Genomic DNA, 27,546 nt, shown 5'->3' with positions numbered 1-27,546 from the left:
TTTTCTGATTAAAGTTACAACCAACATGACACAGTTTGGATCATATTTACTTGTTTAATCCACGTTATTATTGAACCTCGATCATCCGAACTGATGAGTGAAATCCGTGTATTCGGATAATAGAACAGTTATTCAGTTACAGTGTAAAATTACATCTTTACAATTTTTAGGTTGTTAATAGTCGGATAATTGAAAATTCAGACGCCATCGGTTCTGATGGTAGAGGTTCCAATGAATTGTGAATTAAACAAGCAAATATGATCTGCATTGTGTCGTGTTTGGGCTCGTTTTAGCCAGAAAAATGTCACGAATATGTTCATCGAGGTTTCATTAAAATATAGTTAACATTAGACATCGAACGTTATTATTAATATTGATTCTTCCTTTGATCGTAGTTGGATACATTCCCCGCCGCAGCAAACCGAACAATACTCTTCTCCGCCGAGATTTCCGTCATTAATAGAGGATAATATCACTAGTCCGTTGCAGAGCGATATGCAAGACCTTTACGCAGAGAATGATTCCGACGTGTTAAGCGTCGATGATTCTAAACGTAGCTCCGATCTTTATAGTCCCGAGCTGAACATGGAAGCTCAAAGAACTGCGCAAGAGGTAGAGTTACTCGTACAAAATTTGTTGACTCTATATTGTGAAATCATATTAATGATTAAACGGTGTTGCTTCGACAGGTATTCAATAGTTTACAAAATCCTCCACCGTCGCCATTGAGACTCAAAGAACACAATCATGAGATCTACGCCTACGAGACAGATCCTAGCTTTACGAGGACTTCAGAGGTATGTTTGTCAACTCCTCATATGTAACTGAACATTTCATTAGTCGACTTCTTCACAGTAACAAGAATGTTGTATTACACAATGTTATCAGCTTGTTCTTCGAGTCTCTTTAGGTTAAAGATAATTGAGATCAAAACAAAGTTATTTTCAATGATCAGACGACGTGCATTAAATTAAGGTGAATTCCAACTGCGCTTAACGAGGATTATTTCCAGGACATTCTGAATAGTATCGAACAAAGGAGGAAAAGCATGGAGAGACAGAACGGCATATTCAACGAGCTGAACGAGCTTGAGGACACGAGCATGTTCAGGTGAGCATCCCTTAATTGCCGTCTCTGTTTATCCACTGTGCTCTTGAAAGAAAACGATTAACGCTGTGATCGATTAGTATGTTTTGCAGAATGCGGGACAGCCAGGAGTTTGGCAGCGTGCTCGACGACATGCCGATGCAGCACAGACCATCTCAGGTACAAACCAGCTCCTCATTCGATACACTCGTATTCCTGACATTTATTATGCCTAGCACGCACTCGGCACAACTCACTATGGAATTTTTCATTTAATCATGCTTAATGAAACTTGTTACTGGTTAAGTCGATCAGACGTTCAGATTTTTTCTATTCGAGTTTTTCTTATGTAAATGGAGAATAGTTTTTGTCAGTGCTTTTAGTCATGTTTAGTCACACGATGTGGTAACTTGTTTCGGCAGTTCCCAAGTGTTTACTAGGCGTCAGGAATAATAGTCGTGTTCGCTTAATGGACGCAGGTTTGTTAAGCAGGCAGCACTATACTATTCACTCTCATATGCTCCTCAGAACTTTTGCTGTGCACTCTCGAGCAACGATATTGCTGCAGATACTGATCAAAATTTCAATCTTCCAATCAATCCAGCAATCAAAAAACGATTTGTAAAGATAGTATACTAGGCTCAGTGAATGTTCAAACAATTGTTTAAAACGACTGAACACTTACTGCGTCAGAACAAATATGTACAATAGTCTTTTTAAACAATTTTTTGATCGTGTCGTACAGGAGTCTGTATACATCTTTCGTATGTATTAATGGCCCCGCGAGGGTATGTAAATATGTAGTTTGCAGTCCAGAGGTTAAAGAAATATTCCTTGCAATATAATCATAAATGAAACATTTTACATTATCTATGAGAAGATGAATTGATTTTTGGGCTGAGGAGCGCGCGAGGGTTGGAGAAGCAACCGGAGACGTTCGTGTCGTGAGGAATAATTATCGAACAAATTTAATTTATGGGAGGAGGCGTTCATGACGAATTATACAATGAACGATTACAATGGAATCAGTCCCTGCAATCGTCGCGGACCGCTTGCGGACCTGCAAGCGCCAGAGCCGGAACCACCGCCGGATGAATCGACCCTGAAGAGAGCATTGAGCGTCGAGAGCATGTGCTCGGACACCAGTGTTCTTATCAGTGACCTCGAAGAACCGCCTATCGTTGGGCAAGTCAGCATAGGCGTTCAGTATATCAACCGTGGGGCTGACAACAGGGTTAATCTTTATGTCATGATCCTCGAGGCAAGGGGCCTCATCACCCCCGACGGCGAACCTGCACAAAACACATATGCCAAGTAAGATTCTACTTTTTTGGCAATGTAATATAGCATTAGTATCATATCATTTCGCAGTTCGGAGACTTTAACCCTCTGCGAATCCTTTGTTGACAGTCATTCGAACAACGTTATTGTTTCGCGACAGCGAATAATTTTTATAGAAATTATTACTTGTAAGAAATGTGAAACAAATCTTTACAGAACTTTCTCCTTCGTTTCGTTCTTTATACTTAGCTGTTCAATACACAATTCCGTTTCACTGAAAATAATTTACTAAGCAAACAGTTAATGCTCTAAGTGCTGAATATCTACCGGAAAAGTGTGTCTACAAAGTCAAAGTAACTTAAATACTTAGACCGAAACTGAAATTCTTGGAATATTTGTTCAAATGTATCACGATAGAGATGCATTTAACGATATGACTATCGATACGATATCGATAAACTATATTTATCAATGTGTAGGGTGTGGCCGGACGGGTGGTAGAACCGAGCAGAGAGGCGATACTACATGTAAACATAAGTAGAATAAAGGAATAACATCCTTTCGTTTGACACTTCGTTTTCGAGAAAATCGAGTTAAACTTTATGCACAAAGTAGAATTGGTTGATCATGGTCAGACGCGTCAGACGATTCCTATGCAATAGCATGTGTATTCGCTGCATTTTCAAACTCGATTATCTCGAAAACGAAGCGTCAAACAAAAAAAATGTTACTACTTTTTCCGACTTATTTTTACATGTAGTATTACCCCCTGCTCGGTTGTATCACCCGTCCGGCCACACCCTGTATACAATTGTAATCGACATATCAATCATAATAGATAACTATGTATTATGTATTTTGTTTAGAATTCTGCCGGGCAAGCTCCGTTCTTGGTATAAATGTCAATATAGATTGTTCTTGCAACTCTCATTTGTGTTTATAAATATGAATAGAATCGGTATTTCTATCCGTATCATTATTCTCCTTCGATCTATCATGACGTCAACACTTGCTATGCAGAAATTAAATAAGATATATTTCCGGGAAATATATATCCAATAGCCATAAAATATTTGTCAGTTCCTGAGACATCTGTTCCAAGTGAACGAATATTTTCAAAAACAGGAGAGATACTATCAAGTCGCAGAACTACATTGCACCCCAAGCATGTAAATGCGTTAATTGTAATCCGTATGAATAATAACAACTAAAAATGTCTATAGCCGAAAATGTAATAAATCTTATTCTTAAATTTATTAATTGGCAACATATCATTAGTTATCATAATTTTTGTTATCCATATTCTGTCGATATATCGATAAATGTTTTGTTAGTCATATCACGATAAGAATGAATCTCTGAACCTAATGAAAAAATAGTGTCGTTCGTATGTAAATGAAACAGAATTAAAATTCTATTAGATTAGGAATAAGGTATGTGAGTTGATTTAAAAAAGGTTCAAACCCCTCTTTTATCGAATTCTATGTATTTGTATACAATAATAAATGAATGTGTCAAATCTGAGGGTTGTTTTTAAAAATGTTCTTAATTGAGACATCGAAGAATTTTTAAAAGAAGTTGTCAAGACCGGTTTCGTAACGCGCAAGATAATTGAAGGGTTCGTGAGACAGTTTGAAGCCCATCACTAGTTGAACCAGACTACACATAGTTCGAGCATAATTAACAAGAACGCTTCACTTTGCAGAGTATCCCTGTTATCAGGCACAATTTACACGGACCAGGACCTAAGAACGGGATTATATAAAGGGAGTTCATCGCCCAGCTACCACCATAACTTTTTTATCCCCCTTCCAGGTCCTCCTACTGGCAGGCTGCTCATTGAAGTAAGTATTCGTCAAACTGTTATAGTACAATGCAGGCTTCCTCTTTACAATGTTAAAGATCTCTACCGATGTGCTATTATGGGGTATACTGCACAAAAAGTCGAACTGACTATAACTGTCTGAACTAAACGACGAATTGTTTAAAATATTGTACACCCTATGCAATTCACACAACAATTATCTAAAATAAATGAGGAATAATCTAAAATATATACTGAACAACCAGCTGGTAAATAAAGAAAAAAATTAGCTTGGCAATAAATACCTATAATAAATTTACTTATAGTAAAGCTGACAATGATTGTCTAAAATAACTAATGAATAGTTCAAAACATTGTACAGTCATTAAAGTTGACAGTAAAAGTCTAAAAATAAATTAAGAATTGTCTAAAATATAAATGCTGCCAGCAAAGTTGACAACAAGAAAAACACATTGTAAAATAAAAGAAGAATTATCGAAAGTATAGCCAGCATTGTTGACATCGTTGAAATAATTGAATGTTTAAGGTGTACTCCAGTATAGATGACAACGACACCCTAATAGGTGTAGCAACCTTTCAACTGGAGCCACCACCAAGGCCGCCGTCGACCACCTGGCTAAATCTCACAGGACCCCTACCGCGACTAGGTGAATTATTCTTCTCTTTGACCTACTTGCCGACTGCTGAACGACTCACTTTAGTTGTCGTGCAGGCGAGGAATTTACGCGGCAGTAGTGTGCCAGGGAGTTTCTTCGTTAAGGTATGTCCGCAGAATGCTCTACAATACTCTACATTCAGGAGATTAGGCCTGCATTACACCGACTAGCACATTCTAGAAGCTCCTGAAGAATGAATACAAACTCACAAAAAAAGAAGTTCACTTCTTTAGAGTAAACTTTAGAAGTAGACTTCTACAAAGTGTTTAATTTCGTCTCGTCTATTAAAATCTCTTTTGTGTGTTGTGTTCTGAAGGTGTACCTGCTGCAACAAGGGAAGAAGATCCACAAAAAGAAGACGTCCATAAAGAAAGCAGAGAACAGTCCAATTTTCAACGAGTCGATTACTTTTAACGTGCCCACCAATATTCTCGCGGTACGGGTTACGTAAATTATTTAACGTGGTCAGTGTAAGCAAAAAAATCAACTCTTCTGTAGTGCAAAGAAAATTGGACAATGTCTACACGAATTTCTTCAAGCTTAATGTTACTACCCTGGCAAAAAATCACTCTATCAATTCTATCAAGTGTCTATAACCGTAATTGTTCATATACTTAATGGGCAGAATGAAGGCAATTTCGTTAATAAAAAGACGTATACCATGATAAAATACGTCATGTATGAAGACAATATTAATACAAAAAGGAATATATGTATTTTCTTACAAGTGACAGGGTGGGGACACTTTATATTGATTTAAGAAGGGGCTGAATCACACCTAAATGACAGAGGAATTTTTTTGACATTCTCTATTAAAAAATCTATCGTAAATAAGCTGTAGATTTTGTGCATTTATGAAGAACATCGAGATGTGAAATACAAAACAATAGGAACATTAAAAAAATTCAAGAACATCAGTACATCAACCCCCACCTCTCCAAATATTTCTAATTAGCTCTTGATCTTGAAATCAGTGCAGACAATTTTTATCTAGCCTAGAAATCTGCAGTCTAATTATGAAGGTTCTAATACTTTGATCTACCACTTCACAATGTTCACAGCAGTGAACAATGAATACAAGTGAAACAAAAAATATACAAGATAAAATCAATAAATTATTTCATATGCAGTAAGACAACATGACGATCCATCATTTTACCAATATACATTCTTCTTGAAACATCCAACACCGCCATCATATTCCACTACTAATATACAGCAAACACAGTTTTTCATTTTTAACATTCATCTAAATAATCTTCCACTGATGGTACCTACGACTTTGATCGAATATTTTCTGCCAGGCGGTGAACGTATTCAAAAACACAAAATGGCGAACATTTTTATCATTCTACTGTAGAAGGGTTGATCGTGTTCTCGATCACGAAGTCGATCATTCCATCAATCATGGCCAGAAGCGAATACACGTATTTATTTGTTTTGCTTTCAGAACATCCAGCTGAGACTAACCGTGGCAGAGGTAAGCGGAGACCAGAGCATAAGCTCGAAGCCATACTCGGTGGGTCATATTATAGTTGGTCCCACGTCAACCGGAAGAGCACTGCAGCATTGGACCCTGATGCTGACGAACATCAGACATCCGATCGCCAAATGGCATCATCTAAGAAAGTGAATTCTGTCGATCGAAAACAGACGAGAAATGTAGGGACGATTAATATGTCCATTACGGTCGTGAAGTATACTTGGAGAACGGTAATGTTGTCCGACTTTCCGCATAGAATACTCTAGTTTTTTTCCGTGATGTAGCCAAAGTGCCGTAGAAAAGCTTTAGTCGTTACGTTCGCTATCGTAAGATTGACAAACAGCGTTCGTCCATTTCGTTGAGGCGCATCACATGGCGAATTACGTACATACATGGTGAATTTACAGGGTGCTGAACATGTTAAGGCCTCAAAACCTCACGACATTTTTCCATTAGTGTTGTAACTAACTATGTAAGCGACTTACCCGGGTCTCCGGCGCTACACCGTTCTCCTCTATACTCTAACAAGTAGCAAGGGCGTGCAATCGCTCTATTTCAATTGATTATGTCTGTTAGATATTGGAGTACTTATAGCGTTTGCGAAATTAATTGAGGAAGCTCGGTAAAAATGAAATAGAATGAAGGTAGTAGAGTTGATCGGAAATGAGATAACAGGGGATACATCTAAAGTTCCTTTTTTATCTGAATTGTGGACTATAAAATTGTGCTGACTGTACCAAAAACTGATGTCGGCACATGTAGATGACGATTGGTGTTCGAGTAAGATTCCAAAATTACAAATTTAATTGTTTACCTCCATAAATTATGTTGGAAAGATGAAGAACATATTAGAGTCAAAGGAATTCACACCCTGATGAATGAAATAATCCCCAAAAAGAGAGCTTTCCCATGATTTATTGAAAACACCATAGCCTTTTAGTCAAAACATCAAACATTGAAAATTATAGAACATTGCTGAATTAGTATTATTGAAATAAAATTGATCCGAGTGCATAGGGTACGGGAAAATTAAAGAAGAATACAGAGTCAAATTGCAGATCTTGGAAGTTTGATAAAAAAATAGTTACGGTTCTACTATCTTTATTTTATCCCGCTGCACTAGATTATCAATTTGCATATGCAAAAAATTTTAATTAAAACGCATGGAATACAAAATAATTCTTGTTTCTCAAAAATTTTGCACGCCCCTGCGAGTACTCCTACACAGTACAACCGATACGTTGGAACTAGAAAAACCAAAAAAAATATAACAACACACATACACAAAATAATAATTGAACAATTTAAGATCCATCATCATTTCCGAATAAGTGGTATTATCAATGTCAAAGCTCGTATCCTATCGTACGTGTAACTAAATGGGAAATGCATGATATGTTGTGTTGCTTAAATGTAAGATTCCAAAACGAGAAAAAACGAAAAAACAAAAAAATAGAACGACGGCTCTGTGATTATGAACTCGCTTGGAACGCGTCAACGTCGATGGAATTAAGGCAATTAGGGCAAGAGACGAACGAAAACGGAATTAAAACGAGGAGGACAATCGACGGAGATGCACGAGCCACAGAGCTATTGATCGTTTCCAGACTGATATATCGATATCAAAAAGTTAAAGAAAATAAAAAACCAAAAAATAATCATCGTCAGGCACAAAATCGCTATAAGCTATAAACGGATCTACATCGTCGCTCGCCATTGCGCGTCCCTCCAAGGTTCAAAAGAACCTTCACAGCGACTACAAGGTTCCCTATACGAGGCTCAAATATTTATATTAATATTTTATATACGGCCGATGAACGCCAAGGCCAATGAAAACGACATTCTGATCGCTATTCGTTCCGCATTTTCCAAAAACTCTGTATTCTTCACGCACCGATCGACAAATCAACCAAAATTTGTATTGCTCCCATTTTATTTAATCAAATTAGACAAGTGGAGCACTTCTCATACCTTCTGGAACAATTACCAATTGTTCCTTTCTTGTTTAAACAATTACAATTCACAAGGAATCGTTATAGACCAACACAATAGATAAAAACACTCCTGTTTTAACACTAAACAGGGAAACACTTATTTACCTATTTAATGTTGCGTTCTTTTAATTCTTGTTTATCACTAGACTGCGGATCTTTACGCAAGAATGTTCGAAGTTGGTTGCAAGGAACAGAAGTAAGATAAAAACAAATGTTTTCTTTGAAACATTTTGTAATTCGAAAATAATGTAACGATGTTCTTAACACGAAACCTACAGAGCACGAAAAGTGACTGGCATGCGGTGCTTTACAATGTTCACAAGAATGACAATTGCTATTTTTATTACAGTATATGTTTGATTTGAGAAATTGATTTAATCGTGTCCTGCGATAGAGTCTTTGTAATTCCAACAATTCTAAAATAAATAATCTGGAACCAGACAATTTGGCCGGGGTTGGTAAATTCAGTGTTAAACTCTTCTAATGTCTTCGTAGTTTTGTATTCCATCTACTAATTTTTGTTATAAATGCGTACATATAATCCGCAGTCTATTCATTGAACGTTGTATTCTTTCACTTCGACATATCAAAACGTCGCTCTTCGTTTCTCGAGCCGCTGATTAAAAAGAAAAGGATTTGAAAAAATAAAACCAAAAAAAGAGAGAGAGAGAAGTGTTTCGGCGATTCGCGCGAATGAGAATGATCACGCGCGATTCCCACTGTATTTATGGATGATACAAGCTCTAATTCAGGGTTTTATCGAAATGTAAACTATCGAAATGTTGTTCTCAAATGGACTGTTAATGTTTGTACAGAGTTTATTAACGACGTGCTCCCACATGGAGCACACTCTCTTCAAGACGTGGACGATCAATCTCGAAAAAAGAAAACGATTCGCAAGATCGTTTATTCCCTCTCATCATCGGTATACTATATACCTTCGACTTCTTCTTCTTCTTCTTGTTCCCTCATCGACACACATGCACGATCTGCCTTCGTGATTCCCACATATTCTCGTGTTGCCGAGATCGTCGGTGAGTTTCATCCTTCATTCATTCCCATAAAACGAAACTGTGACCGGCGCTCGGCCGAACTATACAATCTTCTAACGATGCAGGGTCGATTGCGAAACCGCTGCCGGTTGTTTGTAATGAGAGGTAGTGTTTTATGAAATTCTCGCGTCGACTTGATCCTAGCATTCGCTCGGCTGCGGTCCCGTTGGATATTTGTTTGCACGAACGCTGGAAGATGACACTGATCAGTGATATGTTACTGTTGTTTGAATGAGTTTACTTTCCGGCTCGGAAAATGGGAAAATTGACCCTCTGAATTCGAGGATGTTTGAACTACAAAACGCAGACATTCAACACTTTCATCCTGTATAATTTTTGTCACTTTGTGTACATGACATTGGTAGTATATTTGCTATACTCGACGTTTTCTTCTTTTCTTCTTTTGAAAAATAGATAATACAATATTTCCATTCTGTATATTTTGTATCATTTATTCATACAAACCTTATAAATCATTTCGTAAAAAAGAATTGGATTATGCTGGCTTAAGATCCCCATTTTCATTAATCAATATTCAATTTATTTATTCAATCAATTTATTTAATCATTTATTTAATCAATATTGAGATTGTAAATGACTTTACAGGAAATAATTCTTTCATGAATTTAACTAATGTTATAATATTATTCATCATAAATTACTACCATTTTATTTCTTCAAGCATAGATAATACATTGTAATAAAAATCAGGTAAAATCTGGATAAATTCAGCATTGTAATTTTTCCAAATAACATCACTATCGAATATTATTAATATATGAAATAGTCACTTTTTCAGAGCCCCGATAAGATCCAACACTCGGTAAATTTTGAAAACTGAGCGTCGAAAAGTAAATTGATTTGTTAGAAAGAACCTCAGGAGATGTATTGAAGTTTAGAATAAATAATTCATTGAAGAATGGCGGATTTCGAGTAAATCGCTGCCAACGGGATCGTCTGCGCGAATCGAATGAATTAGATAGCCCTTCGGACCTCATAGCCTATTCTATACCTATAAATTTTGTACCTCTTCGTACACGATTATACTTAACTTAAAAATCGATCCTTCGTATACACACGTATACACAGGCATACCACGGAGATTCTCGCACGTACATGCATACACGGACAGACAGACACACATTACACAGATACCATGTATATACATATACATCTATACTATACATTACGATGATATATTATAGATACCATTACGAGAGAATTTTACACTCTATACTATACATTTTTTGTCATAAACGCAGACTACTTGAAATCCATACTTATGAACTTATTCAGGTTTTTTCTATCGCCAACTTACTATGGGACTAATATCGCTGAATTCTCACTAACTCCGTAAATATATTTGTAAATGATCCATCGTGGACGATATGTATCTTTACATGAGTGATGGGCAAGTTGGTCCGCCGCGGACAAGAAGGATCCGTTGAGCTTCCCCCACCAACCTCTCTTTCGTATAGAGCGCAACGGTGCGGTGCCTTGTGTCTTCGTCGTCGGCGTCGGCTACAGAGAGACGTACGAGGAGGAAAACGAAGGCATGAGCCACCGCTGGGCAGCGAAGGTGCGCGCTGCATGAGAGAGGTTGATGGGAGAAGCAAGCAATTGAGGGGCCCCTACCGTGCCCATCGCTGTTTACATCGTTGCGCGCAAAGTGATCCGCGGGGATCGTTCTGATTAATCGTGATCTATGCAGGCGATCGAAGCCGTGCATGATTTTAAAAGACTGCGGCTTCGACGGTGTTCTAATCAAAGAGATAAAAAATTTTGTAAAAATCAATGTTTGAGAGCCAAAATTGGACAGATTATTTTATATTTACCCGATCGAGAAGAAGATCATCGTTGTCTCGAATGAAGTTGTATCACTTTCACTTTGGAATACGATTATGCAAGAACTGTTGCGTTCACAACAAAAATTCTTGTGCTTAACCACCCTACGAATAAGCCCGGTAATTTTAATTAGCAATTAAGGGGGTGTTCTGGTCGAGAAGTTCTTCTAATTTTCAGAAATATTTTCGGAAGATTTCTTCTAATTCTTTGACTACCCGAAAGGCCAAAGATGCTAAGAAATCAAAACTAGAGCTTCAGAGTGCCACCATTTCTTTGAACAATAAGATAACCTATTCATTTTTGTCCACATCATAGTTACATTTATACTAATAAAAATCCTACTTCATTTTTTGTTTCGAATTATCAAAATGATTACAGTTGTGTCATTCAATGAAACGCTTCTTTTTTTAAACAGATCTTGTTAAAAAAAAATTGCAGCTCGTACAATTTTAAGTATTATGGCTGAAGAATATACAGGGTGTCCCAGCTAACTTGACCACCTTGAATATCTTTGTTGTTTTTATAGATACGTCAAATGTCTGAAGGACAAAGTTGAATGGTAAAATGGGGCTCATAATATACCAACAAAATTTTTTTTCATGTAATTTTTTTTATGAGATTTCAAGGTCACCTTCATTTTTTAAATGGAATGAGGTATTTTTTAATACATCAATCGATGCAGCTGGACTCGAAAAGTTAGTAGTTCAGGAGATATTTCAATTTAAAAAACTCTAAAATACCATTACTGTCGTACCAAGACGTTACATAAGTAAGTAAACACTAACGTCTTAGTACTATTAATTGAAATCTCATAAAAAAATTCCATGAAAAAAAAAATTTGTTGGTATATTATGAGCCCCATTTTACCATTCAACTTTGTCCTTCAGACATTTGGCGTATCTTTAAAAACAACAAAGATATTCAAGGTGGTCAAGTTAGCTGGGACACCCTGTATATATGTATAATTGTATGCTTCAGGTGATAGTAAACAAGTATACAACAAATCAATGCAGAACAGTCTTTTGATTTCATTTTAAAAAATTCCCAAATGGCCTAAAGACGATATTCTATCCCAGAATGCTCCCAAAGCGAGATTAGAAACTTTGAATTACTGTTAAGAACTTCGAACTATTCCCAGCGAGACTCGCGACGATGGGAATGGCCTTGAATGAACAAGTATTATCGATCCGACTGTATCTATAATATCTGTTACATGCCGGTGATAATGCGATTTTCTGCATTTAGTGACCTATAATTTTAGGCGAGTCGCCAACCGCACCTCGAACCTATAGATTGTCACCCGCAAATTTCGGACACAGATCCCGTGCTAACAATGCATTGATCGAAATTTAATGGGTGACAGTAATGAATGTAATAGCGTGACTATTTTTCCACAGCGTGTCCCCAAAACTAAGGATACAGAACTCAAATCAGAAAAGATTAAATAAACATATGCTCTTAAACATTTGTCTTCTAAAATTATTGCGAAAAATTGTGTACATCTTTCACCTTATTATACGTATGTATATCATTTTGAGCGTTTATGTTTAACATTTATGGAACACGTACGATTTGTACATGAGGAGCGATCAATTTCTTAAAATGAAAATTAATTTGGTGTGATCGCCATATGATGCTTGAGAATAGTTGTATAAAAGATTCTAGTATAATAATTTGCCCATTTTAGCTTTATACTTGAAATTAACAAATTATACTTCGTTTATGTTACAGTTTAAAGAAACACTGTATTTTCAGTTACACTGTATTTAAACAAAGAAAATGCATCAACTTTCATTCTGAAATTTAAAAAAAACATCACAATAACTAAAACAAGAAAATGGGTGAATTTTGCATCCTACAGATCGTATGGGGGTGTAAAACGTTTCATTTCGTTGATTTTTTAACATTCAATTTTTTAAAAATTTTCGTTAGCCTGCTGGGTGAAAATCGCGACTAAAAAGATGTTACGTACAACATTTCTCTGCTAAAAATTGCATATTTCGTCGTGCCTCGTTTTTGGGGCTACCCTGTAAATGACCTTTGATCAAAGCCGCGTGCCTAATTGAGGCATCGATAGCTATCCCGGGGAGAAATGGCCGCCGTGAGCCACGACTAATTAGTTGTCCCCGCGGTGCACTCTGCGCTGGTAAAATCGTACGTAGTACGTAATGTATAATCTGTATACATGTAAGTCGAACGATCATTTAACACTGTTGTAAATCAGCACAAAATTAATCTTTTATTCTTAATACCTATGAGGTGCTCGCACGCACGCCCACACTCGCGCCTTGACCCATTAATTAATTAAACAGTTAACAAGGTCAACAGCATGGTTGTGCGTGTCGCGTGTGCACGTGTTACGATACATACTAAGTTTACTATTAAACTGGAAAATATTACATACGGCGCAGAACGAAGACAGGGAGAGAACAATATTGATGGCGTTCAATAGCTTGCTTCTCGTTTACCGAAATTTAGTTTTGTCAGAGGCTAGCTATAGACGAAATTAAGAAACAGAGAGCGAGAGAGAGAGAGAGAGAGAGAGAGAGAGAGAGAGAGAGGCAGGAGAGAAAGAGAGAACAAATGTGTGTGTAATAAGAGGATGAATGTGTAGACGGATGAGAGGAAAAGAAAACGGATTATTAGAGTGAACGAGAGAAAATGGAACGATGACTATGACAGAGTGCGAGGAATCGTGTGAAAGATTGTAAGAAGTGGGATAAAGAGAAAAAGAGAGCAGGAGAACAGAGTGATGATGACAATAATAATGCTAAGCGATTCGCACCAGAATGAACATCATTGGTAACCATTGTTACGGAGATTATCATGCACAAATATGATTGTTGATTTTATAGAAATGTCATTTTTCTATGCGTTTCGTGTATACATATGTATTGTGCAGGACCCGCTGCAGCGGTAGACTCGGGTCAGAAAATCGATACAGGAAGTTCATAGAAATATGCGCCCTATTTGGCCTTGTTCCCAAATTATAACCATACTTGTGCTACAGTGATTGTTGACTGCGCGTGATTATGCAGACGTCGATTCTTGTGGATTAATTTATCGGACTCGCGGGTGAACATCGATTTCCTTAAGGTTTTCCTAGGGCTACAAATAAAATAGACATTTTATTTTTAAACTATTATAGATCTACTGCTAGCTTACGAATGTTTATGCAAAATGAAAATTTTCTGCATCGATTGCAAGAACCAGTAAACAGTAACTTCCTTCTTCAGTAAGTTCAAAAAATTGCAAATAATATATGGATATCCTCAAATTCTTTTAGTCTTTTTACTGTTTCAACCGTTTAGTGTGAGAGGATTTGTAAAAATATTAAAAATATTTTGCTCGGTAAACTAGATCATGTACCACAATATTTAATAATGGAACTTGTTACTTAAGAAACTGTGTTAGAGCTAGATCCGCGTGAGCCTTGTACCGTCAAAATGGCGACAGTCGTCCTCAAAGCATTAAATTTTCATCTATTTATGCTATTAGAGGATTGATAACGTAAATTCGTTAACTATAAAGATGACATATTTTATAGAGAACGTCAGCTGAATGTAATTGGAGTACGAAAATGGCCGCAGAACTGGAAACGGGGTCAAATAAAAGGACCCGCGTTTGCTTGAACTTTCTTCGTCGTTTTTATGCCTACGTATTATGAAACAGACTCTATTTCATTTCCAGAAACAACTCATACATTACCAGTTTAGAGTTAAATGCATATGTGGAAGATTAAAAAACACGATCGATACGTAAAGATATCCCGGACATTTCGTATTTTTATTCTTCACTGCAGGGTTCTATCAAGAAATAACACATTTTATTTCGAATATAGTATCTTTTAAACGAAATATTTATGTAAATGTTATTAATGAAAAGGGTAATTTACTTGGAAATTCTTTCCTTCATTAATTATTTTGTTCAAGAAAGAATAAAATGGGAAGCATTTCATCAATTATTTAGTGTTTGGTTGATATTTTTTATCAACCACTTTTTATTTTTGGTTTAATATTTCGAATCATAGATTTTGAGCGGTTATTAAATCACTGCTGGTAGTTATCGTGTTGTAACATTTTATAGTTTATTCTATCACGACCAGTCATTTTGGTACGAATCGCAACGCGTAGGCCGTTGCATGAGTGTACGATTCATACAAAAAGTACTATATAAGTTTAAATTGTTTTATATTTTTGTTACGCCTCTCTGTGATATGATAAGGGCACATTCACCTCACCCTGTATATGCATTAATCTTTGTATCTTATTGATTAAGGTGAAACTTTTCGAAGAACACACAATCCTTGCCAAGCCCTTTCTAATTACATTATCGGGTTATTGCTCGTGCGTACCATTGTATTGCGATGATTAGATTGCGGGAATTCGTTCGAGAATCTCAAAGTGTATATTCGAAAGTCGCAACACACCTATTGTACATTGAACGGACTTAAGGGAATTGTTAAAGCGTTTATAGATGACAATGCTACGCGGACTGGATCCATTGAATCGCAATCTTCTTCCGAAAACGGTCACGTTTTGTAATTATGCTACTATTTTACACGTTGACCGCCAAATCGACCATTCAAAAAATCCACGAAGTCAAAACAATTTAATTAATTACACCGAAAGTGTAAATATAAATATTATGACGAGAGAGACCATTCCTTTAATTCTCATGATTTGATTTTTCTTTATTGTGGTATAAATTAAAAGGTATACTATATATATATATATATATGTACATACATACATACATACATATACATATATTCACAAGTTTGAATACATATATGTATACAATATACATATATAAAAATATGCTACACATTTTGCAACAACAAAAAATTAGTACATATTCCTTGAATATAAGATAAATCATCGTAAAAGTTTTAAAAAGATCTGCTTGTAAATTTTTCTAGAAAAATCGCAAGGATAATCTTATTTTGAATTTTCTAACCTGGGCTAATAAAATTTGGTCTACTCGATTATATCGCAATGAAAATAATTAATTTATGTAGCAGTCAACGTGTTAAATAGAAACTGAAAATGCTAAAGAAATTAAATCGATTATTATAAAGAAAGAACTATAATTTTAAAAGGATGAATTGACTTTGTAAAGCTCGTATGTTTTTTTGCAAAAAATAGACGAAAGGTAAATATTAGTACAATGAAAGGAAAGCAGATTTCCGACGATAGTTTTAATTGATTCAGTCTGTGGAATACTTTTTTCTAAAGAGAACTGTGAAGGGGTGAATTATCTGTGTACCATCAAGGAGTATTCATCGTGTGTGTACTTTTACTCCTTCAGTTTCCTGATCTTGGTGTTATGTGTCTATATTTAAAAAAATCTAGATTTATTGAATGGGAGAAAACTGAAGAACTAAACGGGAAGATTCGTCTAGATTTAAATATTGATTTTAGCAATAGTAACATATCCCTTAAGATAAGGTACGTTCGAGCTTGTGCTTGTGGAAGATATAAAGGTGTATCGTTACACATTAACATTGTATTGTATTTAATTATAAACCAATCCAACAAAAAAAAAACAAGAACAACCACCTTACATTAATACTGTGAAGAAAATATATTACAAATGACAAACGTTAATCGCTATACAAACGTGTGATAAACACACGGAAGATGATCATTGTTAATCATGGTTGCGGTTCTATTTACACGATTCGTTTACTGAATAAATTCGAAACACATATATTTGAAGTAACAACTAATGCTTTCAATTTTCTACTGTTCGTAAACCTGGATCCTTATCGTCCTAACATTACAAAAGAATAATTAATCATATCTCTTTTCTCAAATTATTTATTTATACCTGTTTTTCTTTCAGGTAGGAAATTATTTCCCGAGGTGCCATTTTGGTTTGATTAATTTATAAACCTGGTTGTCAACCGGTCTTACAATTTCATAGTTATTCTAAACAATAAAATTTATTCGATATATTTTACGAATAAAGAATATTTATCTTTTAGCAATAATGTAGGAAGAAATTACAGCAATGAAAATTGATATCAGCAGAATGCCAGTGCTGATGAGATGATGAGCATGATGATGAGTCAGTACGAAATGGTCTGGTACTCATCCAATCTCGTGTCGCTGCTGTGTTCCATGTTCCATTAAAAATTGTGGGATTCGAACGAAGATAAAACTTCGAATTATGCGGTCAGTGTTAAAAAAAAAATAGATCAATAATCAATTCTAGATCCCTAGATTGTCGTAATACTGTAGAATTGATGGTGGTCCCACCCACATCGTGTGACTTCTTCGAGAATCGTTGAAACGAACACCTTGACTTCTGCCATAACCTCCAAACACAATGAACAGGTTCGAATACGTCGAGGCACGGTTTCATCCGTGTGAAAATCATATTCGACGTGACATCGGTGTACGATTATACGACGGTGACAACAAGGTATTTAAAATTAATTATAAATAGTATTTGAATGAAACGAAACATAACCTGTATCTGTTGACAGACAAGCTTTGAAGGCGGTGAGCTCATACTCACAAGTCATAGAATTCTCTGGGGGAAACCTGGTGACATATCTCGTGGCCATACGTGTCTTTCACTGTCCCTTCATCATATTATTTTTTATGAAGAAGAAGTCCCTAGTCCGTTCTCCTTTGGACGTAGTAAAAAACTCATCATGCACCTCTCCGAAGCCCCAAGCAGTATGTTTTACATGTATTTTATATCTAAATATTCGATTATATTCTTATAATCTTTTCTCTTGCAGATAAACTGCCCGGCCCATTGGACAGTAGTATTCACAATCACATAAAACTCTCATTTAAAGAAGGCTTAGATTCTACCTTCATTGTCCACTTATCCGATACTATTTCGAAACAAGTTTGGGAATTCTCACCCATTACACCAGCCAGTTATTACAATGTCGACACTCAGAATAGCAGGCACACTGCTAAACCGCTTCCACAAATAAAAACCAGAACTGGAATCATAGGAATAGAGAGAAGCCTTCAAGAGCAACAGAAAGCGACAGACGACAGTATATCAATGGCTTTTCAAGATCTCAGGAAGCTCATGGGAATGGCCAAAGACATGGTTTCCATTTCGAAAACCATCTCAGCGAAAATACGGGTGACTCTCGACAGCTACCTTGTAAAATTGACATTCATAATCAAAGACCATTGCAGGAGAGGCAAGGGGACATCACTGAGGATGAAACAGTCAGATTTAAGTCTTACTTAATGAGCCTTGGCATTGATGACCCTGTGACTAGAGACGCGTACAGAAGCAGTAACGAATACTTCAAGCAACTGGCTAAACAATTAGCTGATATCTTGGAAGAACCTATTAAAGTCAATACACTTAATAATTACTGCTGACAAAATTCGACGAATGTATAGTACGATTAATGAAGTCTAATTTGTAGGAAGTTGGAGGCATGATGACGTTAACAGACGTTTACTGTCGTGTGAATAGAGCCAGAGGCTTGGAACTTTTGTCACCAGAAGATTTACTAAACGCCAGTAGACAATTAGCACCTTTAGGTTTGCCCGTGGTGCTGAGAATTTTCGATAGCGGAGTTATGGTTCTCCAGATTCGTTCTCATAACGATAGCGCCATAGTTAACTTCATAGCAGACTTAGTAAGTAAATTTAGAAAAATTTTTACAGAAGTTTCTATTTTTCAATTCATCGTTTTGTACAGATAAAAGAAAGAGGATCGCTAACCGCGGAAGAGCTTGCTCAATCAGATGGTATATCAGTCCTCTTAGCTCGTGAACGATTACTAGTCACGGAAAAATATGGAAAAGCATGCAGAGACGATACGATCGAAGCTTTAAGATTCTACCCGAATTTATTTTTAGAAGGAGACGAATAACAACAGTTCCCTCGTTATCGCATAATTATAGAAACATGTTACTTCTTAAGCAGATGTACTTTGTCCACGACATAGAATTCATTATGAAATGTTCATATATTTTTTGTGCCTTTACATTTTACATACATAAAAGAAAGAAAAATATTTTAAAAAATATAAATAATGCCTTGATTTACAGATAGAAAATTTATTGTCCATAATTTTAGATTAATATTTATTGCAATCGTCTTATGATCATCTTTCAGATTACAATGAATTCGCAACAAATGGACTGCAGTTGTTTGTGAAGATGTAATTGTTCGATTCATTACGATCGAAATAAAACATGAATCTTGAAAATGTTTGGCAAATTTTTTAATCATGCGAATCGCAGAAAATCGTTATGAGCGCATAAAATTCGCAGTCTGGTAATAAACACCAAAATGCATAGGAGATTGCTTTCGAATGATGGTTGTATTAACGTAAGGTTACCAATATATAATTGCTAAATATTCTACAAAAATATCTGTGTATCAATTATTATGTATAAACATTTGTAAATAAACAATGTTACAAATTTCGCTTATACACCCCTGTTTTATTATAGTTCTCACCGCTTACTATTTTTTTTACAAATAAAACTGTTTAAATCGTTAAAAAATTTTTCGAAAGATTGATATTAAATGACTATCTTGGTATTGTTACCAAAGTTGGTTTATTTTACACATGTCATGTAAAGACTGAAATGAACATAATGATAGATGTGCTTTTTCTTAAACCTATTTGAAGTTCTCGATGATTAGTATGTATAGTTATTCATGACCATTACATTTAAAAAATTACAGTTATTCTATTAGTTTTGTATTAACACTTCGTAATCCCTGCAAGGGATTTCTCTTCCTTCGTAGGGAATATAAAGTACGCCGTGAGATCGTTGTATCTGAAATTAACAAGATCGATATTACTGACACCTTTACTATTACTCAACAAGTACTTAATATTCTATGCGCGCAAAAAACAATTTCATGGATTGTGACACTTTTAGTCGTAGAAAATACTTTCAAATGACAATAATGATTAGATTGGTTTCCAACAACTAATCATATTACGGAAATGCATGTGATTCATCGAGTGTGATTGAGTGATTCAAACTCGCTGAAATCGTTTTTCTGTTTAACGCTAATTATTTGAAGGTGCTTGTTTGTAAAGAGAAATATATAAACAATTAAATAAAAATGTAGACGTCGAATGCGATATAAGTCACCGGCTTGTCTAAGTGTTTACTTTGAAATGATATAATTCCATCGATCACCAATTGTTCTTAAATAAAACAAGTTGACTGCTGTGTATGTTGTCCAGAACATACTGAGTAAATATTAATGCGAATATTTAATTGCAAATTTAAAAATTCTGTTTGTAGATTAAAAAATATGTTAGTCAAGTTGATGCATTTTTTAAAATCTATTTTGAAGGGCGGGAAAATCAAAGCTGTAAAAACAATTAAAAATAAAATAGGCTTTAACCACTACTGGTGGCTGACCTTTCCACCACATGGAACCCCCATGTGGATTGTACGACCAACATAAAGCATCTCCCCATCCATTGTCCTTCCACCCTCAACTGCACCTTCTGGGACGTAACCATTTGATGCATGAACCCATTTAAAGTCGGCTGGCATCAGAATCTACCCAAGAAAAAAACTGTCCAGTCAAGACCGTAAATTAGAGCGTTATGCGATAGGATCGATTAATCCTGGAACGATCAAGGATTCCGCAAATTAATCTAATGAAGTTAAAATCTATAGTTTCTAATTTGGAAACAACAGGAATTGCGTAATGAATTATTGGTTTTTACTTCGAAATCGTGTTTCATATGCTCCTGTCCAGCATGACAAACGTAGGCAACGCCATGTTCCGGCTTCACCTTCGCTGGTAACATGTCGCCGTGATGAAAAGCACGGCCAACAACAAGATTTCTACCATCTAAATCAGTGCCAATCGAGATCATTCCTGGCACCGTGTAACGGGCCCCAGTATATTTCATCCATCTGTATCCTATGATAAACATTAACACGATCATTAGGCCCTCGATAGTTAATCAATATAGACTGTCTCTCCCTAAGTAGCCACGTACGTCCCTAAAACGTACGTTTCAGATCCAGTTCACGTCCAAACGTCCTACGTCCATTCTGCGTACGTTTTAGGGACGTACGTGGCTACACGTGGCTACTTGGGTTGTAATTCAATAAATCTTCTCATAAATAAAACAATTCATTTTTGATCACATATTGACTAAAGTCGAGCGCGCGCGATTATAATTCTTGATTTAAGTAAAGTATTCGATAAAAGGCAAAGTGAACAGTTCTACATTTTAGACAGGGATACGCCCATAGCGATAAGATTAACAGAAAATCCAAGATAACGATAACCGCAATTAACGCACTTCTAAAATCAAAAAATTCCCTTCTTATCACAGGTGCATTTTGCTTTATTTTATAATCGTCGAGTTTAAAAATCTATAACACTACTTCGATATCTGTAAAAGATAGAAATATTTATATAAGAATATTATCAGGTATTAGACACTGCTGTTTAATATTTTAATCTTTTCTATATAATAATTCTATATGTATAATGTATACTTGCAGCCATTACGCGGTATCGCGTTATCAATTGGATTAAATAGCAAAGTCAATATGTAACATATATGCTATTACGTTACATTGGAAATGTAATGAATTGAGAATAATAAAGCAGCATTCTTAGATTCTTGCACTCATTTTTGTCTTAAATGCAAGAGATCTATGTATAGTCTAATAATAAGAATGAAGCATTTGACACGGCAATTTTCAGTGTTCATCGATAAAGATTGACAAAATTAATTTTACGAAGAAAAGTGATACGATAACAAATGTTAATCGTAATATTATAGACACGTCACAAATTGAGGTGCTCACCTGTCATTTTTATATTCGAAGTAAATTAACTAACAATATCCGAACGCACGTCCGTTCGCTTGGACGATCCAATCGAGAATCTATTGCGATGAGCCACAAATGCAATTATATGTACCTAGTGTCCTCCCTTCCGTAAAGTAATATCTTATCATTGGGAAAGATTCCTGATAGCGCGTTCGTGTTCAACATACAATTTTCGTTATTGAATTCGCGTAATCGTACTATGTACTATTAAACAATATTTGATTGTATGCAGCATTTACGGATTGATGATTATTTTATCACTTCTGTTCAGATAAACAAATTCATCCATCCAATAGCAAGTTCGTTGTTCATTAAAACGCATTCGATAAATCGCGAGGATACCCAAGTAGCCACGTACGTCCCTAAAACGTACGGTTCACGTCCAAACGTCCTACGTCCATTCTGCGTACGTTTTAGGGACGTACGTGGCTACTTGTGGCTACTTGGGTATGCGTTCACATCGTGTGAAGGAAATAATAAATACTTTGTTATTAAAGAATCTTGTTAAAAAATTGCATAAGCAAAATATAAAAATTCCATTTCTACGAAATAGTACTCATCCGCTCATCAATTTAACGTGATTCACTCTTTCGATGCAGTAAACATGTTTACTGCTATAAACTATTATTTATTGATGTACAATATATTCGATGTACATATATACATATACAGATACAATTAAAAAAATGGTATATACAAAGGTGCACCATTTTTTTGGTGTGTTGAAATTGTTCAGCAAATTCAAATATAAATCACTGATAAAAATGAGTGAAAAAGAATGAGTCATTTACGAGAAAATTCGTCTCGTGATAAGTTAAGAGCTCGCGGAAAGATGATTCACTAAATATTAAAGAAAACTTGATTGTCAAATCGAAGCTTCAATCTTACAATTATATCCACTATACATTTCTGCGATCATATAAAATCGTAAAATCTTCATGAGAAGCATTATTGCAGTATATTACTTAAATTCAATATTTTCGTACATCTGGCAAAGTTTTCGTTTCTGATTCTCATCAGGATTTCGGTATCAGACAGCAGTATTCTGCCGCGACAACGTTAATCTCGTTTTTCCTTTGACAGTCGAAATCTTCTTATATCTCGTCAAACCTGAGAGACAACTATAATATTTTTCTCAGAATGTGAATCTTAAATTGCTACACGATTTTGAATTTTGAAGGAAAGTGTCCCTATCGCGATCTTCTGCTGTAATTTGCATTCCCAAAAATGATTAAACCATGTCAGGAGTGCATTTCAAAATCGATTTGAAGTAATCTAATCATTTTACTTCGAGTTACCGACTGAGATTTATCATTTTTTCGACATGATCTCTAACATTCTGTATGTATTTCTATAATATATGTTATTATATTAATATACTAAATATTATTTTACAACATCAAGTGTGATATCAATATTTGAATGAGCCTCTAGAACCCCACAAAATCGAACCATTAAAATATCTATTCTATTACATCTATTACTATGTATGTACTTACAATTACATATACAGTCTCCTATGTATATGTCATCATGATGCGGTATCATTCTAATCCGTATAACTCATGCAACTACAACAGACATACATAACTTTTTAGCAAAAACTTACCATGAACAACCGACGTCTACTTCACCGACCACTTTCGGCACATTTTTACACGTTTTCCTCACTTTTTTAAATAAATTGACGAAACATTCAACCACCATCACTGCAAGCGCGCCATTTAAAATGCACTAGCGTCACAAAGACAGAAGTGCCTCAAGTGCCCTCTGTTTTTCATTTCTGCAGTTTATTACAATAATAATCCGTGTGTTTATCCAAAAATCTGTGACATAAATCCATGGTCATTTTTTGTATATTTTTAATAAAATTATATTTAAATTCATATTTGAGTGTTCGTGTTGTGAATTGCATGGCGATGGCAATGACGTCTTATAGCAATGATGGTAAGAAAGTAGTCTGTAGGCAATCTTCTATATTTTTGAGGTTAAAGCCTAACCGCACAGAATTGATATAACATTGTGCTTTATAAAATTGAAGGTTCGGTTAAGAAGAAATGTCCTTACATGGAAAAATGTTACCGAAAAAATCCGATTCACTTCAACGAGATGTCACATCCACATCGTGAGTAATACTTATTAATTTCGTATATTCCTATTCAATCGTATTTTCTATTCAATCAAGGTAAGCAAGAAAAACAGTTAACCTTTTATTTCAGTGGAGAAACTTGTGATAGATCAATTAGAGGGAGAGATCAATATTCCTGACGATCCAGGTTTTGAATGTTCGGATCGGTCCCTCTTAATAGATCAATTAAAAGTACTGCAAATGGTATTAAAAAAGCAAAGGAGTAGTGATCAAAATAGCACGCAATCTGTAACAAAAGTTTCCACTGGCACAAGCAAAAATCAGGGGTCCAATCAGAGTTTAAAGGACAAAATAGAGAAGCATAAGCAAACAACGATGGAAAGAAGGGATAATAAATTAAAAGAAATGGACGAAGTGGCTGGAGCACTTTTCAAAGCTTCTAACAGCAGTAGTAAAAGCAGCGTACACACTAACAAAGTAAATGTAATGAAGGAGGAGTTGACTAAGCTAAAACTGGTAGAGGAAAGAATGCAAGAAGAGGAGCCTAGCCAAGGAAAAAAGAGGAACAGTAATTTTAACAATGATCAGAATGAAAAGAAAAAGTCTAAGTCAAATCACGATGATGATATAGAATGTATTCAGAGTTCAATTAGAAGTTCAGAAAGTAGTCATGGTTCTTCTTCTAAGAGCACATCTCTGATAGAATCTTTCCAGCAATGTAAAACAACAAAGTCAAGAGCGGAGCTCAGAGAGAAAGCTATTAAAATGATGATGAATCATGGTCTGAAGGTATCTGTAGTCGAGCCAGGAAACTTTGCCTTGAAGTACGCTCTTTCAGCACCGTACCATCTATTCTTCACAAGGATACAAAACGCAAAAGAAACATACGATCAACAGTTCTCAATAACATTTCCCGAAATTCTAGACATTAGTTTGGGAGAAATAGATTCTAGTTTACAAATTAATTTCATGGTTGATGTCGGGTGGTTGTGTTTACAATACCTGCTGGCTGGTCAGCGAACAGACATGCTAATTTTATATGGTGAAAGAGTGGACGAGGAGAAAGTGGGTCTAAACATCACCATGCTCCCCATTCAAATGCCAAGCAGGTTCGGCTGCCACCACACCAAGGTGATGATCCTAAAGTACAAAGACGAAGGTATAAGAGTGGTAGTGTCCACTGCGAACTTGTACTCAGATGACTGGGAGAACAGGACTCAAGGGTCTGTGAAATACTGTACAAAGTGACTTACAAGAAGATGTACGGTTCTGGAAATTGCTTTTTGGTGGAGATCATGTAGATTTTGTAGTATACAGGGTGTCTCCAAAAAGGTTGTACTTGCTTGAAAAAAGTGTTCCTTGAAATCATTTAAGCTATTACAGTTTTTCAGTACTGGGTATGCACTACAAAGTCTATGTGATCTTATCCAAAATGCGATTTCTGGAACCATGCAGTCTCCTTGTTAATATTTGTTTTCTTCGAAGAATGAACCTTAGACGATAAACAAGTAGTTCTATTCCGTCCTGATCAGACTCTGGATATCGCCGCACCTGCCTCCGCTGCCAGAGTCAGCGAATCCCGGCGACGGGGAGTCACCGACGGATTTCAAGAAGGATTTGGAGCGCTACCTAAACTCGTACAGGCTGCCAGCTTTGACAGAGTGGATTGCTACCGTCCGCAGAGCTGACTTCTCGTCGGTGAACGTATTCTTCGTAGCCTCCGTCCCTGGGAGCCACAAAAACCGTGACACAGACCTATGGGGACACAGGAAGCTAGCTTCTGTGCTCTCAAAGCACGCTACTTTGCCCCCGGATGCTCCTCAGTGGCCAATCGTTGCTCAGAGCTCCAGCATAGGCAGTTTAGGCCCTAACTATGAGAGTTGGCTCCTGAAGGAGATAGTACCTTCAATGTCCAGAGAGACAGCGAAGGGGGTAAAGAGCCACCCGAATTTTCACTTCATCTATCCCTCGATTAAAAATTATAAAGACAGCTTTGACTGTCGTGTTGCGTCTTGTTGCTTGCCTTATAGCCTCCAGACGCATTCTAAGCAGGAGTGGATAGAATCCTATCTATAGTAAGTGAAACATCGGGGCACATTTCCTCTGTAACGTCTCCGGCCACTTGGGAGACGGTAAGACGATTGGGAGCAGTGAAAGATACTTTTCCTGTGATCTAATTGGCTAGCAATTTAGTGTTGACTCACCGCTGAGTCAACGCTGCAATCTCATTGGTCCGTTGTGCTGTGGAGGGGATAGGAGTGCGACGCTAAGGAGATTTTAGCATACGACGCAACAGAGGATGAAATTTTTTGTGATTCAAATTGAAATTTATATATTTTGTTATGGGAAACGCTAAAATTTGATGCTCGATGGAACATCGTGTTTCTTGACGCGGGGGACTTTACGGAGGAAATACGGTGTTTAGCAATTTTTTATATGTAACGAGACGATCGATTCACATCCTCAGCCAGTGGAAGGCTTCGCATACAGCCAGAGACAAAGCCATGCCTCATATTAAGTCGTACACGAGATTCTCGCCGGATTTGAAGAGGATTTCGTGGTTCGTCCTTACCAGCGCTAACTTGAGCAAAGCCGCCTGGGGTACATTCCGAAATAGTCACTACATCATGAGCTACGAAGCTGGCGTTATATTTATCCCGAAGTTCATTGTACGTACGAATTCATCAGACTGCGGATTTTTACATTTTTATAAATCAACGATCGCACGACGAAACTTCAGTTTTTGGATAAAAATGGCCAACTGTTGTGCGAGTGTTAATCCATAAAAATTGTAATTGTAATAGTTTGCAACATTTTACTGTACCGCTGAAATTTCTCTGAACACTGGACTGAGGATTTTTACTTAAATCCACATTCTTATGTCCTAGTTCATAAAAATTGCAATTGGAACAACGTCTTAATTTTTTCAAAGGTTCTTATCACGAACTACAGAAGATAATAATCCTTATTGAACATTTTTTTAATTTTTTCCTGGACCGAAAAAGGATGCTACAACCCCAAAATCCGCAGTCTGATGATTATCTTTCTCCGTTCCCGTAAGACAGGAAATAAACATCCATTTTTCTAGACGGGGTCAACGACATTTCCGGTTCACGAAGAAGAGAAGAACGTACCTGTGTTCCCCATCCCATACGATAGACCTTTAAAGAAGTACGAACCAGGAGACAAGCCATTTGTCACGGAATTCTTTTGCGGCCGTGATTGACCGGACCTCGAGAGCTGTACAAAATATACTGAAATCTTTCCTGCGGAACCTTATTTTTTAACTTATTATGCTGTACGAGAGAATTTTTTAAATAAACGGATGCTTTTGTAGTAAACACCATTAACATTTCAGTGAAAAAGATCTGCACATTGTTTCCTATACGTTGTTGCATATCCGGTCTGTTAG

At 36.2% G+C, this 27,546-nt stretch overlaps 4 protein-coding genes across 12 annotated transcripts in view; 3 read left to right on the top strand and 1 right to left on the bottom strand.

Annotated features, from left to right (window-relative positions):
- LOC143207152 (uncharacterized) overlaps positions 1-16,950 on the top strand; it is a 131,153-nt gene extending 114,203 nt beyond the window's left edge. For 3 of the 5 annotated variants that reach the window (XM_076420297.1, XM_076420296.1, XM_076420295.1), the window contains 9 exons: positions 396-612; positions 690-797; positions 1,013-1,110; positions 1,188-1,267; positions 2,067-2,400; positions 4,073-4,211; positions 4,719-4,952; positions 5,165-5,284; positions 6,299-16,950. In XM_076420297.1, coding sequence (XP_076276412.1) covers positions 396-612; positions 690-797; positions 1,013-1,110; positions 1,188-1,267; positions 2,067-2,400; positions 4,073-4,211; positions 4,719-4,952; positions 5,165-5,284; positions 6,299-6,481 — 1,513 coding nt within the window. In that variant the 3' untranslated portion in view covers positions 6,482-16,950. The remainder of the gene's footprint in view (positions 1-395; positions 613-689; positions 798-1,012; positions 1,111-1,187; positions 1,268-2,066; positions 2,401-4,072; positions 4,212-4,718; positions 4,953-5,164; positions 5,285-6,298) is intronic. The other 2 variants (XM_076420299.1, XM_076420298.1) reach the window with 2 other exon arrangements.
- A 154-nt stretch (positions 16,951-17,104) lies between these two features.
- Positions 17,105-19,651, top strand: Vps36 (vacuolar protein sorting 36). The gene is made up of 6 exons (XM_076420302.1): positions 17,105-17,652; positions 17,717-17,912; positions 17,978-18,339; positions 18,396-18,560; positions 18,635-18,850; positions 18,913-19,651. The coding sequence occupies exons 1-6, from the start codon at positions 17,557-17,559 to the stop codon at positions 19,084-19,086; spliced, it is 1,209 nt and encodes a 402-aa protein (XP_076276417.1). The 5' UTR covers positions 17,105-17,556; the 3' UTR covers positions 19,087-19,651.
- A 112-nt stretch (positions 19,652-19,763) lies between these two features.
- On the bottom strand, positions 19,764-23,814 carry LOC143207166 (uncharacterized). 5 transcript variants are annotated; one of them, XM_076420329.1, is made up of 5 exons: positions 23,655-23,786; positions 23,032-23,166; positions 20,920-21,119; positions 20,606-20,749; positions 19,764-20,005 (listed from the first exon to the last, which is right to left on the bottom strand). In XM_076420329.1, exons 3-5 carry the CDS (start codon positions 21,106-21,108, stop codon positions 19,919-19,921), a joined length of 420 nt encoding a protein of 139 aa, XP_076276444.1. In that variant the 5' UTR covers positions 21,109-21,119; positions 23,032-23,166; positions 23,655-23,786; the 3' UTR covers positions 19,764-19,918. The 5 variants fall into 5 exon arrangements, with proteins under 5 accessions (XP_076276444.1, XP_076276443.1, XP_076276442.1 ...); XM_076420328.1 differs by lacking the exon at positions 23,032-23,166 and adding an exon at positions 23,545-23,616 and having other exon boundaries at positions 23,717-23,763; XM_076420327.1 differs by lacking the exon at positions 23,032-23,166 and having other exon boundaries at positions 23,655-23,814.
- Positions 23,787-27,475, top strand: Gkt (tyrosyl-DNA phosphodiesterase glaikit). The gene is made up of 6 exons (XM_076420300.1): positions 23,787-23,992; positions 24,087-24,170; positions 24,265-25,357; positions 25,667-26,209; positions 26,602-26,803; positions 27,223-27,475. The coding sequence occupies exons 1-6, from the start codon at positions 23,887-23,889 to the stop codon at positions 27,358-27,360; spliced, it is 2,166 nt and encodes a 721-aa protein (XP_076276415.1). The 5' UTR covers positions 23,787-23,886; the 3' UTR covers positions 27,361-27,475.
- Positions 27,476-27,546: the final 71 nt, after the last annotated feature.

This window comes from Lasioglossum baleicum, chromosome 3, assembly GCF_051020765.1.
Source record: "Lasioglossum baleicum chromosome 3, iyLasBale1, whole genome shotgun sequence".
NCBI lineage: Eukaryota > Metazoa > Arthropoda > Insecta > Hymenoptera > Halictidae > Lasioglossum > Lasioglossum baleicum.
This window is presented reverse-complemented; position numbering and strand designations above follow the sequence as displayed.